At 36.7% G+C, this 14,727-nt stretch overlaps 1 protein-coding gene across 6 annotated transcripts in view; it reads right to left on the bottom strand.

The window, feature by feature from the left end:
* The window catches only part of Uggt1 (UDP-glucose glycoprotein glucosyltransferase 1), a 107,967-nt gene extending 97,569 nt beyond the window's left edge, over positions 1-10,398 (bottom strand). For 4 of the 6 annotated variants that reach the window (XM_021721712.3, XM_021721719.3, XM_013364459.4 and 1 more), the window contains exons 1-3: positions 10,145-10,397; positions 5,377-5,512; positions 249-331 (exon numbers count right to left, since the gene is read on the bottom strand). In XM_021721712.3, the coding sequence (XP_021577387.2) occupies positions 249-331; positions 5,377-5,498 (205 nt within the window). In that variant the 5' untranslated portion in view covers positions 5,499-5,512; positions 10,145-10,397. Of the gene's footprint in view, positions 1-248; positions 332-5,376; positions 5,513-9,966; positions 10,089-10,144 lie in introns of those variants that run through there. The other 2 variants (XM_078017285.1, XM_040294219.2) reach the window with 2 other exon arrangements.
* Positions 10,399-14,727: the final 4,329 nt, after the last annotated feature.

Genomic DNA, 14,727 nt, shown 5'->3' with positions numbered 1-14,727 from the left:
GATTACGGGTATGGCTAAGTGGTAGAGCATGTACTTAGCATTCACAAGGCTCCAAGTTCAATCCCTAACACCAAAAATAAATAACTATGTGTGCTGTGTTGGCTCTTCCTGCCTACCATCACAACTCTAGCCCTTACAGATAAAAATGTTTTCCATTAACTGTCATGTCACACATACTATAAAAGAAACCACTTTTTCTAATATTTTCCCAGACACCAAAGTCAAAGAAGCATTTGCTTCAATTTTACCGTGATGATCTGATGATCCAATATTTTGAGTGGCTTCTACAAAATTCCAAAATTTCTCTTGACTGTCTTCTGCTAAAAACTCACTGGGAGAAAAGGGGGAAATGTCAGAAAAAAAAAAAACTTAATAAAATCTTCTAATATAAAATATATTACTACAGAGAATAAAAAGAGGTTTCGAAGTTTCCAAATGTCCATAGTTTGACTTTTAATTTATAATATATGTTATACATTTTTACATACAATGTATATTTTCTTAACGCTAAGCAAGTCTTACTAGCTCATTAGCTCAATTAATAACTTATTAATAACTTTTTCATTTAATAGGTTAACAGCTATTTCTTAAGAAACCTGGAGTAATAAAAATGTTGTTAACAGGGAAGTCCCAATATAAAGAAAGCTTATGAAACCTCATTAGTAAAAATGCTATTGGTAATGGAAGCAGAATTAGGAATTGATAATTCTAGTACTAGTTCTGCTATGATTTTCTGAAAGACCTTACAAAGAATAAAAAGTTTTGCCTAAGGTTCTCCCACAGAAAACATGAACCCTAAAAAAATTTTAGGAGACTAAAATTTTGCTAACATCCAAAAATCCAAATTTTCAAGATCATCAAACTTGAATCTAAAATTAGCACTGATCTAACAAAATCAGATCTCAGAACTTAATGTTATCTTAATATTTTTTCAGCCTTAAACTATTACCCTAAAATAATGACCACTCTGAATTTCCCTTTATTAAATAATCTTAAAATCCCTAAGAGAAAATGCATGTAATAACTGAAAGAATGATTCATGTAAACTGGTTATCTTAGCTTCCAAGCCACAAAACTAATGCAGTGGTGATCTTTCAGTGTCTTAAAGCAAACTACAGATCTGTATCTCTGCTTACCTAGCCAAAGGAAGACTTTCCCATTACTTGTCAACACTGGGGTGTACAACTCTCACTCTACTCCACAGCTAGACACAGAAATATGGGAAAAATAAGAAACATTTCCTGGTAATGCACAGCTTCTCTAAAAATAGGTTGCTGAAAACACCTCTTATCATAATGTATTAAATTATTTAGTGCCTCCTGAGGGTACTATTTTTCTCAACTTTCTAGTAACTGACATAGACAAAAGACCAACCATAGAATACCTTACAGTCTAAGAAAATAGGTACTAACATATGTCATGATTTGCAAATAAACACAAAATTCATGAATTACAGCTGTGTTCATAAGTTAGCAGAGGGGTGGTATGTGACATACTCATCAGTTGTGATAAGAACAAAGATTCAGTTAGGCTAAATATGTGCTTTTCATACAATTACAGGAAAAATTCTTGAAATACACATTCTTTTACATCCCACTACATAAATAAGTCTTACAGATCTAGCTTAGAAGAGTCTTAAGAAAATGAATTACTGGATCCACTGAAATAATCCAGGAAAGAAGTAAATAGAAGACATTATTAAAAAGAATGCTGCCATTTTTCTACAACATAACTAAGTTCACTTTTTCTTTTGTTTCTTATACTCATTTCACTGAGTAAATCTGCAGTCTTATAGATGAAAATTATATAATAGCTGAGATTTTGCTTTAAAAATATGCCAGTGGAAAAGGGGATAAGATGGTAAGGGTGGTGGTAGCTACTGGACTTCAAATAATAATTGCTAAAAGGTACAGGGAGAACAGATTATACTGTTCTCTCCATTTGTAAGCATTCTGAAGTCTCAAAATAGGGATGGGGATGTAGTTTAGTGATAGAACACTTGTCTAGCATGCAAGAGACCATGGGTTTGAGCCCTAGCACCACAAAAACAAAACAAAAGTCTGGAAAAATAAAAGAAATGTCCAAGACATGAAAAAAATTACTTACTAAGAAATCTCATAATAAGGGGCTGTGGTGTGGCTCAGCGGTAGAGCGCTCACCTAGCATGTGTGAGGCTCTGGATTTGATCCTCAGCACCACATATAAAAAAATAAATAAAATAAAGGTATTGTGTCAACTACAACCAAAAAAATATATTTTAAAAAAAAGAATTCTCATAATAAAAAGCTTTTCACTTACCAAAAAAAAAAGAAAGAAAGAAAGAAACACCTGCAAACAACCTAACTATCCATCAGATAGCACAAACTGGTGGTTAACTTGTTTTCTTAGATTTCTAAAGTTATTGTTGGAGATCAGAAGAGGTATTTTCTACACAGGACTAGAAGAAGAAGGGAAAGGACTTAAGTATAAGAAGGGTCTGCTATGCAGCAGTCATTATACTTGGCATATCTATCAATGTCAACAAATCCTTACAGCTACCAGCAGTTATAAGCATTTTCTAAATAAAGAAACTGTGATTTGAAGGCAACAGAAACTTTTTTTAAGGGCACAGAGTTAGTAAATGAAAAAATCCAGAATATAAATTCATGTCTATTTGATATCTATCTCTATGATGCTACACTCTTGGGCCATTAAAATACTAAGCACCCAATAAATGAGTATTGATTTCAACTTTATTAAAAATATCTGTTGGGGCTGGGGATGTGGCTCAAGCGGTAGTGCACTTGTCTGGCATGCATGCGGCCCGGGTTCGATCCTCAGCACCACATACAAACAAAAGATGTTGTGTCCGCCAAATACTAAAAAAAAAAAAAATATTAAAATTCTCTCTCTCTCTCCCTCTCTCTCACTCTTTAAAAAAAAAAAAAATATCTGTTGGGCTGGGGATGTGGCTCAAGCGGTAGCGCGCTCGCCTGGCATGCGTGCGGCCTGGGTTCGATCCTCAGCACCACAACAAACAAAGATGTTGTGTCTGCCGAGAACTAAAAAAAAAAAAATAGATATTTTTAAAAAATTCTCTCTCTCTCTTTAAAAAAAAAAAAAAAATATCTGTTTACAGGGCTGGGGTTGTAGCTCAGTGGTTGAGCGCTTGCCTCGCATACATGAGGCACTGGGTTCGATCCTCAGCCCCACGTATATAAATAAATAAAGATATTAAAAATTATATATATTTTAAAGTAATAACTATTTACATAACATTTCTATTAGTAATTATAGTTGTCAAAACATATTCAGGGGCTGGGGCTAGGGCTCAGTGGTAGAGCACTTGCCAAGTATGTATGAGGCACTGGGTTCAATTCTCAGCAACACATATATATGAATAAAATAAAGGTCCATCAACATCTAAAAAGAATTTTTTTTAAAAAAACCATATTCAGGGTTTTACTTCAATCAAATACATTAGTGACCATGAAACTACAACCCCCTTCATTAAACACTGGGCATAATCTAAAATATATGCAGGAATATTTTTAGTCCCTAAGGGCTAAAGGCAAAGAAAGCAAAACGGTCTGTAATACCTACACACCTTGATGTGTAGAAAAAGATTCTGACCATTCATCCTCAACCAAATGGACAAAGTGCCATAGCCCATCATTACACACAAGAGGGAAAAATAGTGGCCTCAGACAGCTCTGGAGGTAAACATGGAGTGGTTTCAGATAAGAAGAGTTCCATTCTGAGTTGTCTATAAGTCCCATTACCTTGGACATCTATTTGCAATTAGCCACAGAAAAGGCCTAAAAATAATGACCCAAAAGGCAAACAACCAGGGGTATCATGAAAAGGGGAGATGTTTGTGATGAGGAAGTTGGTGAAGGAAACATCATATTCTACCTTTTTCATAGTGATCAAAAATATTAAAAAGAAAAAAATATTAAGCAATTAAGGCTGCAATTTTAGCAGGCATTCCCAAAAATCCATAAGTATATGTCATAAAAATCTTCTAGGACAAAGTACAAATACCAAGAAATTAGTTAATATAAAAAAAAGTGAGATGTAAGTCAGTTAAGAATGTTAAGCAGAATATCACAAAACATCTGTTACGGTTAATTCTTCAAGATTATTCAGAGAATAACAGCGAGTCTCAATGACTTAGATTTATACCAGACAAATGATCCAAAATTAAATCAGCAAAAGAAAACAAAAAAACTTTAGTTACTAGAGTCCTGGCTCAGGTAGTCAAATAACCTTCAGTTACTTCAATTTTATGACTACTAATGAAGTTCTGACATTTGAGGAGCTCAATATATTTATCAAATTAGTTATTGTAATATCCTATGAAATATAGTGTATGTTTTGGAGGGGCTTTTTGTCTTTTTTGTCATTTCGATGCTGGGAAAGGGGACGCAAAGAAGTAATGGAAAATCTGTTAAGCAATGTCTACTAGGCCCTGAACATGTCCAACTCAGCTTCTATGTGCCCCACGCCCATGGACCCTCTTAGCAATACCAAATGTTGCTTTGTGCTTAGAAAGGGCAACTACTCATATAAATAATCAATGTAACAAAATTCTGCTTTCATATTTTTTGAGGAATTAAGGAGAAAATATTAGAAGACAAAATTCTAAGTTGAAGATGACAAAGATAAACCACAAAGGTAACTGAAATATGGTATTTATATTATAAACACTAGCTAAAAAGCACACTGGGAATACAAGATTTCCCAAGAAATTGTTGTCTATATATTTTATTGATTTGAAGACATACTAGAGTTTTGTTGAAAATACTACCAATTTTAATTAAAGATAACTTCCTGATTTGATAAAAACATATCCTGATTTGGGAAATGTTAAAATGTAAACAATGTACATTTTAGAACAGGTAAAGCATGGTCATTTCCTCAGCTCTTCCCCTCCCCCTGCTCTCCTTTGTCCTGGGGTCTTCTTCCAAGTTCTTAGGAAAAATGTGTCTTCGTTCGTTCCCCTACCTTAACAACCTCTTTTATATTCTATTTATTAAACATTTCTTCAAATAAACAAAGACTTTTTTTAAGTATAATACTCTCTTCCATTATTCCCACACTTAAACTTTTCCAAAAAAAAAAAAAAAATTCACATGATAATTTAATCACTTCATTATATTTATCTAAGAAAGTTCCTAAATGTCTCTATGAATCAATACAGCCCTGTCCTAGGGAAAGACAGGTTCTGTATCCTAACAGGCTTTCTATGGGAGGTATTATAGTATACATTGAAAGGGGCGGCTCTTAATAAATGTATCTGAGGATCATAATCTCACTCCCTAAAAAACACCTGAATATTCATGGCAGAGCCTACTTTTACACTCCAATATGTGCAAGAGAAGAATGTCTTTTTACCTGGCTTCTAACAACAGTGGAGTGGAAAACCACTTTGTTGTAAGAGAGGTTGTAATGGCTTTTGAATCTGCCTTTACTGAAGAGAACAGCCATAGTCCAGTGAGTGCAATCAGAAGTTCCATTTTATAGCAAAGCCCTAAAAGGGGAAAAAGAAGGTAAAGTTTAAATCTTAATACTTGGAGACACAAAATAACAATCTTAGTACCTAGAGATTAAAAAAAAATAACAATATTAATACTAGGAGCCACAAAATAACATTAAAGTTACAGAAACAAACATTTTTGAAAGGTACACAGCACTTAATAGCTACATAGTCTAATAGATATTTTCTGAGTAACTGATACATAACTAAAGGCAGGTAGAATATTTTATTCTTCCCTACTGAGGGTCCAGTTCACTTTCTCCAGTCTATACTAACAGAAATATAAAAGTCAGTGGGTGGCACAGCAGGTTGCATGTAACCGGATTTTATAAAACATAGCAATAAAGCTGAGACAGATGGAACACAAATGATGGATGGTTGTTATTGGTTGAATTTTATCTTCCAAAAATAGATATGTTGAAGTCCTAATCCCTAGTAACCTAACCTCCAAACTATGAACTTACTTGGAGACAAGGTCTTTACACAGTGATCAATAAAGATGAGGTCTTTAGGATGGGCTAATCCAATATAACCAATGTTATAAAAGAGAAACTTGGACACAGAAACAGAAAACAATATGAAAAGACACAGGAAGAATGCCAGGTGAAGACAGGTAGACATTCAATTATACTGCAAGCCAAGGAATGCCTGCTGCTATCAAAGAAAATATGCAAAAAATAAAATCTTTGGAAAATAGAGCTAACCAAAGCAGATATTTGACAATGAAACCTATAAGAAGTGATTACCAGCTACAGGAATCTAGTAAAGTTACTGACATATCCCAAAGAAGAGTGAGCAAGGGCCCCAACTTATACATACAACTTTAGATCACTCTCAACTATAAAATAGGAATAACAATCTATCACACAGAATCACTGTGAAAATGAAAAGACAATATGAAAATCACTTTGTAAAGTGCAAAAACTACTATCCCAGAATCAATCACTGTAATAAAACATTTTATCATAAGAAAAACAAATTGTAAATTATAGAATGACACATCATCAAAAATAGGCCCTGGAAATTTATTCTCTGTGGCTAGGAGGAAAAAAATCCTCCAAAAAAGTCACTTGAATTTCTAAATTGAAGCATATCGAAGCATTATTATGATTCTGGCTATGTTTACAATTTGTCCTGAAAGGGCCTAGATGCTTAATACCCACAAAGTGGTGATTCCTGATGACAACTGAACACCACTACACAGTAACCCCAGGCAGACAGCAAGTAGGGAACTAAGGGCACAATAAAAGCCCTCTGAGAAATCTCAGCCTTTACAGAACAATGACTTTGGGCTAAGCATCATGTTAGATGTTCTAAAGGTAACCGATGTGATTTTGCAATCTGTATACGGGGTAAAAATGGGAGTTCATTGGGCTGGGAATGTGGCTCAAGCGGTAGCGCGCTCGCCTGGCATGCATGCGGCCTGGGTTCGATCCTCAGCACCACATACAAACAAAGATGTTGTGTCCGCCGAGAACCAAAAAATAAATATTAAAAAAAAAATGGGAGTTCATAACCCACTTGAATCTAAAGTATGAAATATGATACATCAAGAGCTATGTAATGTTTTGAACAACCAATAAAAAAAAAAAAAACTGGAAAAAAAAAAAGATGTTCTAAAGGTACCATGTTACCTAATCTTTACATAATAATCTGGGAATTGAAGTTCCTTGAAGGTAGCAACCTTGTTTGCTTTCTTCAAAATAGTAAACAATACAAGTACCTGGCACATGGTAGGCAGTCCATTAATGTTCCATGAATGGATAATAACATCCCCACTTCAAGAAAATAAAAGCTAAGAGGGGCTTTTACCTTAGGCATACTGGGCAACTAATAAACAGCACCTTGGAACCCATTTCTACCTGTTTTTAAAGTTCTAAAGTACCATCCTGTCTCCCCTTGTTCTCTGGTTTTAGGAGAAAGAAAAATTCATACCGCACAGACTGAGAATAAGCAAAGGCTTCACTGTGAGAACCAAGGCAAATCCAAGGATTTTTCATGAAACAAGAACCTGGGACACAAGTGGCTAAGAGAGGAACAGTTTCAACCCAAAACCAAGGAAGTAGGCCTGAACCTGGAATGAAAACAAATTGACAAACAAGCCTGACAAATCCATACTTAGATTAGCTTCAGGGACTGAATGTGAGCTCCCCAAAAGCAGGAAATTCTGTCATGGTCACCGAGCCTAGCATATTGTCTAGAACACAGGAGGTACTCAGCCTGAAATAAACAAGCTTCATTCATTAAAGGAAGAAAAAAAAACAATAGAACAGAAAGAAGTATGGAACTGGGTTGTTCCCCAGCACATCCCCCTCCAAATTGCTGTTTGGCAACATCTAAAATTTGCCAGGCACATGGTGATGTACACCTATAGCTCCAGCATTTGGGAAGCTGAGGCAGGAGGACTGCTTGAGCCTAAGAAGTTCAAGACCTCTGCTCAAAATAAAAACAAAATTAAAAAAGAAGGGAGTGTGGCCCCAAGAATAAAGCTCATACAAATAGGCTAGGACTATAAGAAAGATGAAAATGAAAATCCTACATATCTATGAGTTACCCAAAGGTCCCCTTGTTCTGTTTAAAGAGAAAGTGTCTGTTTTTGAGAAGGCACAACACCACTAGAGATGAGAACAAGAGAAAAGGTACACATTAAAGAGTTTTGCCTAACCCCACATTGTTTCTACAAGTAACACCACAGGAAAAGGTTGTCCAAAGAAACAGAAGAATCTCACTCAAGTGCTTTTTGTTTGTTTGTTTGTGGATGTCTTCATCTTATGAGATCTTTTATTATTCAGATCCTAATGGCTCTTCAATGTTGCTCATAAAGATGAACAGTCTGAGTGATAAGAGCTGTCAAACTGTGCAGTGTGGCACTGTACAATCACAGGCACAATGCTTGTACTATGATGGCTAAATAGAAAACACTCTTAGGTTCTAAGTCCAACTGTACCATCAAATATCTGTAAGATACTACTATGCTTAAATTAAAATGATACCTTTTGCTCATTTATCTACAGTAAGATATAGAAAATATAAAAGAAAAATTAGGGCTGGGGTTGTGGTTGAGTGCTCACCTAGCACAAGCAGGCCCTGGGTTTGATCCTCAGCACCACATAAAAATAAATAAAATAAAGGTATTAAAATATATGTATATAAAACGAAAAATTATGTATGGTTAATACTTCATTTTTTAGAAAACAACTGGCAGAGTGATGTTAAGTCATCACAACTTTCTCATCTTCCATTTTTACAGTGGAGAGAACAGCTAACAAACATTTTAAAAATAACTTGCAATCTGCAAGTTTATGTGGTCAGCTAAGTTTCAACATAGTTGGTAGTAAAGAGAAAAACTATTAAGAAGCAACTTCTAAGAATTAACTTCTCAACTAATTAGATTTACATTGATACATGCATATCAATTAGCAAAGAAGTTTGCGGTGAACAACATAAATCTAATTTCAGCTAAAAGTATATTGTATTTAACCTGAAAATGATCAGAGAAGTTTAATTGCAGAAGTAATAACTAAATTTTCTCCTAGTTAAACTTATTCCATTGAAGTTAAACCTGCATTAAGATACTGTGTTGATGCAGCTGGACACGGTAGCACACGCCTGTAATCCCAGCAGTTCCAGAGGCTGAGGATCACAAGTTCAAAGCCAGCCTCCGCAATTTAGCTCAGTGAGACCCTGTCTCTAAATAAATACAACAAAGGGCTGGGGATATGACTCAGTGGGGTGTGTGTGTGTGTGTGTGTGTGTGTGTGTGTGTGTGTGTATAACGTATTATGTTTACTTCTCTTAATAAAAAGTTTCAAATAAGTTCATCAAAAGCAAACCTAGTGGAAAGGCTACAATCATCTCCACTTTTGTGGTGTTAAACTATTTAAAATGCCTTCAAGTGTTGCCAGGTACAAGGTATTTCAAGAAAAGAGGGCACTTTATACTAAAATTGTTCACCAAGTGCACCGATGAATGATTCCAAAGCATAGTAAGGTATAAGACACCAGGACTAAGAATAAACAAAATATGTCCCTTCACAAATCTGTAAAAAACGCCAAACAAGATAGAGATTTCGGCCAAGGAACAAGAACAGTTAACATTCATAACTTATTGGCGATGCACGCAGATATTCTTCTGGAAGGTCCCACACTAAAAGTGAAACCGGATCACCCAATTTCCAGCCAACAGAGCCTAGCATTAAATGAAAACGGCAACCAATATACCTCCCCCGAATTCATGGTAAGGAAAACAGAAATCTATAAAAAAGACCAAAGAGTTCATCAATCAGAATCCTGCAAAGTGCTGGTTCTCGACCTACTTAGGGTCAGGCTTGGTCTAGATTCATGTTAGGGCACTTCCTCCATCTGCACTTTCGTACGTGGGTCTAAGAGCTCTTCAAAGAAGGCTTGAGACCGATCAAGAGTCCGCCACCACCCCGGAGCAAGAGCTACCTTGCACCGACGACCACTGCGGACAACCTGGGCTCCTGAGGAGGAGGAAGGCTGAAACGATGGAGGAGAAACTGAGTCAGGGTAAAGGCGGAAGCTCAAGGTGACCTGAGCACAGGGTCGCCTCGCGCCCCAGACCCTCTCCTCATCCACGAGGCCTTCCCACGCCGCCCCTGGGTACCTGTCACTGGTCGCGCAGCCGCGACACACGCGCTGCTCGCGACCCCCTGGCTGCCCACGCACCGGCCGCGTTTAGTCCACTACAGCGCCTGTGACTACGCCGGGGCGGGGCGGCAGCGACAGCGGCAGAGGCTGCGCCAGTGAGAAGCCGACACGCGCCTTTCCCGCGGCTCGGCTCACGAGCCGGTCCCAGAGCAAAAGCCTAGCAGCCAGCCGCCCCTCTACTTCCGCTTCCTAAAGGCGAAGACTGGAGGACTTCCGAATACCGAGTTGTGACCAAGGCGGTCCAGAGCGTCGCGCTGCCGCCATCTTGTCTCCAGGCAGACCCCGCCCCTTTCCTTAGTCCCGCCCCGTCCCCTAGCGCGGTGTAGGCGGCGGCGAGTCAGCCAGGTCTGGGGAAGGTTCCTACCCCTGGCGGCCAAGACCTGAAAGCTTTACCCCCTGGGGAAGCCAGAAAGCGAGTTCGGTCTTCAGTTTTTCCGATCTTGACTCTGTGGCCTACCCAATCTCCCCTAATTAAAACCACTGTTGTAGGATAAAAGACAAATTGTCTTAATGTTTCTGAGCATCTTAGACTTTCTTCGAAAACCTAAAATTTGACAGCTTCGGTTCCAGGGGGACTAGGGTGGGACGTAAGGGACGAAGACTAAATTATTGGATATCATAGGGGCAGTGGCAACTTAGTCTACAGGAACGAAAATTTTTGTCCTATGAATTTTTTTTTTCAAATATAAGTCAGTGTGGAATTGTTTTAGAATATGTGCCCACGGAACAGATCGTTTTACGCACGCAGAAGTGAATGCCTCTCTGAAGGGTCTATTTTTAACTATTAAGTCAAAGTGAACTAAAAGCCAAGAACACTTGGAAAACCACATTAAAAAGTGTACAATTTTCACTGACTATTAATTATATGACACAAAGATGACCTTCCCTGCAAATGTCAGAACAAAGACTAAAAAACCTTTGCTCAACATAATTGTTGTGTATCTACTGTTCTTATGAACTTCTGTAGCTAGCTGTTGGGTTAGCTTTTCTAGAAAAAACAAATGGAGCTTAAAAAATTCTTGAATATAAGCGTCTTAAAATTTATTTCCTGCGGGAATTTTTGTGTAAGTAGCTTTCCATAGTGTGTTTTCTACCCCCTTAAAATCAGGACAGGTGATGCTTTCATAAAAAAGGAATTGTTGCAGGCCAGTGACACACACCTCTAATCCCTGTGACTCCGTGAGGCTGAGGCAGTAAGAGACCAGCCTGAGCAACTTGGTGAAACCCTGACTCAAAATTTAAAATGGTAATAATAATAAGAGGGGCTGGGGATGTAGCCTGCTTAGCACATTCTGAAGTCATGGTCTCAATCCCCAATACCCACCCCGCCCCCCCCCCAAAAAAAAGAATATTTTAATTGGTTTTGTGGGAGTTTTTTTTCTTTTCTTTTGTGTTGACTTGGTCTGTTATATGATACTGAACAAAACCAAAACTAAATGGTACTGCAGAGATTCTTATTGTGTATGGGGGGCGGGGGGTAGTAAGAATTCTTTGTTGCATTGATTTCCACACAAAGGTGGTTACCATAGGCAGAGTAGGAAAGAGGTGGCTACTCTATCATACCCAGAGTAACCCAGAGCTTCTAAGAAAGTTGAACTTCTCTTTTTTTAAACCTTTCCCTTAAAAGAGCTATCTTATCTGAATAGAAACATATATTTTTAACTTCTTATTTGAAAAATAATTACAAATTCACAAATTGTAAAATAGTACAGAGGAGTCTCCATTGTACCCTTTATTTAGCCTGGTCTCCAGTGTTTTCATCTCAAATATCTGTAGTACAATAGCAAAACCAGAAATTGATTTTGTATAATGTATATATGAATATTTCTGTCATTTTTATCATATATAGATTTGTGTAACCGTCACCAAAACCAAGACACAGAACTATTCCCGCAACAGTAGTATCTCTCTTGTGCTACACCAATTATAGTCACAGCTATCTTCCTACCCCCTGGTCTCCCTAGCCAATGGCAACAACCAATTTGATAGATACACCTAAAAGTTTTCATTTCTAGAATGTTGTGTGAATGGAATAACACATGACTTTTTATTTTTTATTTTTTCATTCAGCATAATGTCCTTCAGAGGTATTCAAGTTGTGTGTATCAATAGTTGGTTCTTTTTTTTATTGATGTCTGTCTTCTATGCTAGACACCTACAAGTTAGTTTAACTATACACCTAGTTAAAGGCCATTGGTTTTTACAATTCTGGGCTATAACAAACAACTATGAATATCATGTTTTTCAGGGGCTGGGGTTGTGGCTCAATGGTAGAGTGCTCTCCTAGTACATGTGAGGCCCTGGATTCGATCCTCAGCACCACATAAAAGAATGAATGAATAAATAAATAAATAAACTGTGTCCATCTACAACTAAAAAAATATTTTAAAAATGCATGTTTTCCAGATAGATGTAAGTTTTCATTTATCTGAGATCAATGGCAAAGAGTGCAATTGCTAGATCATATGGATGGTTTCTTAAGAAACTATCAAACTCTTTTCTAGAATGGCTATGCCATTTTATATTCCAGTCACCAATGATGGAAAGATCAAACTTCTTTGAGTCATTATCAGCATTTGATACTGTCACTATTTTGTATTTTAGTTGTTTTGATAGGTTTGTAGTAAGACTTATCGTGGTCTTGCTTTGTATTTCTACAATGGCTAATATTGTTGAACGTATTTTCAAGTGCACATTTACCATCTGTAGAGGCTTTGGTGAAATGTCTCTTCATGATTAAGTCCATTCTCCATTTGTTTGTCTATGACTGAATTTGAGATGTGTATATTTCTTTATATATATATATATATATATATATATATATATATATATATATATATATATATATATTTATTCATTTATTTTTTAGTTTTCGGCGAACACTAAAAACCCAGGAGTACTTTATCACTGAGTTATAACCCAACCCTTTTTGTTTTTTATTTTGAGGCAGGATCTCTCTAAGTCCCTGAGACTGGCCACGAACTTGCAATTCTCCTGCCTCAGCCTCCCAATTTCCTGGGATTACAGGCATTTACCATCATGCTCAGCCAAGTACTAGATACATTTTAAAAATATGTTCTTAACCATGAGAGAGCCATTGTAACTGTAATCCTAACTATTTGGGAGGCAGGTGGATTGCAAGTTCAAGGCCAGTCTGGCCTAAATAATGAGACTCTGTATCAGAAAAATAAAATAATTATGATCATGGTTGTGATAGAGCTAGGAATTCTAAAAGAAAAAATAAATATCATGCAAGCACAGAGGTAATATAAACTAAGAAATGAAACCAAAAAGAAATACTACAGAACAAATACATTGTAACCAGGAGCACAATTGCTAGATTATATGGTAAATATATTTTTCAAACTATTTTCTAGAATGGCTTTGCCATTGTACATGTCTACCACCAATGATTTTTGTTGTTATCATTGCATGTCTGTTAAAAAAAAAATCGGATATAATTCTTTTTTTTTTTTTAAAGAGAGAGTGAGAGAGGAGAGAGAGAGAATTTTTAATATTTATTTTTTTTAGTTCTCGGCGGACACAACATCTTTGTTGGTACGTGGTGCTGAGGATCGAACCCGGGCCGCACGCATGCCAGGCGAGCGCGCCACCGCTTGAGCCACATCCCCAGCCCTCGGATATAATTCTTATTCCTGTTTCTCTATAGGCACAAGAGCAATTCCCCTCTGACTACTTTTAACATTTTCTCTTCATCTTTGCTTTTTGTAGTTTTAATGCAATATGCTTACATGTACATTTTTATTATTTATTCTATGTATTCTATTTATTCTATTTATTATCTGAGCTTCCTAGATTTGTGGATTGAATACCATCATTAAGTTTGGAAAATTCTTAATGGTTACTTCAAATATATTTTTTGCTTCTTTTTTTCTTCTTTATAGTATTCACATTATGCACATGTTATATCTTTTGTAATTTTCTCACCGTTTTTTAATATTCTGCTCTGGTTTTATCATTTTTTTCCCTGTTTTAGTTTGAGCTGTTTCTATTGATATGCCTTCTTCAGTTTCACTGATTCTTTCCTTGACCATGTCCAGTAGGTTGCTTAGTCAGTCCATCAAAGGCCTTCTTTTTGTTTTGGTAAAAGGGGCTTTGATGTCTATATTTCCTTTTAATACAGTTTCCGTTTGTCTGTCTGTCTGTCTGTTTGTTTGTTTGGTAGTAGGGATTGAACTTAGCAACGATTTACCAACTAACTATATCCTCAGCCCTTTTCATTTTTTGTTTTGAGACAGGGTCTCACTAAATTCCAGAGGCTGGCCTCAAACCTGAAATTCTACTGCCTCAACCTTGGCATGAGGGATTGGCATGAATGGGCCATCGCACCCAGCTCACCCTTGTTTTCTTGCGTGTCATTGACTTTGTCCATCAGAGTCCTTAGATTGTTAAAGTTACTTTATATTAATTTGATAATTCTGAAATTTTGGCATATCTGATTGTGATTCAGATGCTTGCTTTTTCTCTTCAGTTGGATTTTTTTCCCCTTGCCTTTTAGATGCCTGTAATTTTATGTTA

This window comes from Ictidomys tridecemlineatus, chromosome 7 (assembly GCF_052094955.1).
Source record: "Ictidomys tridecemlineatus isolate mIctTri1 chromosome 7, mIctTri1.hap1, whole genome shotgun sequence".
NCBI classification, from domain to species: domain Eukaryota; kingdom Metazoa; phylum Chordata; class Mammalia; order Rodentia; family Sciuridae; genus Ictidomys; species Ictidomys tridecemlineatus.
The sequence above is the reverse complement of the archived record's forward strand: the minus strand, read 5'-3'. Positions and strand labels throughout refer to the sequence as shown.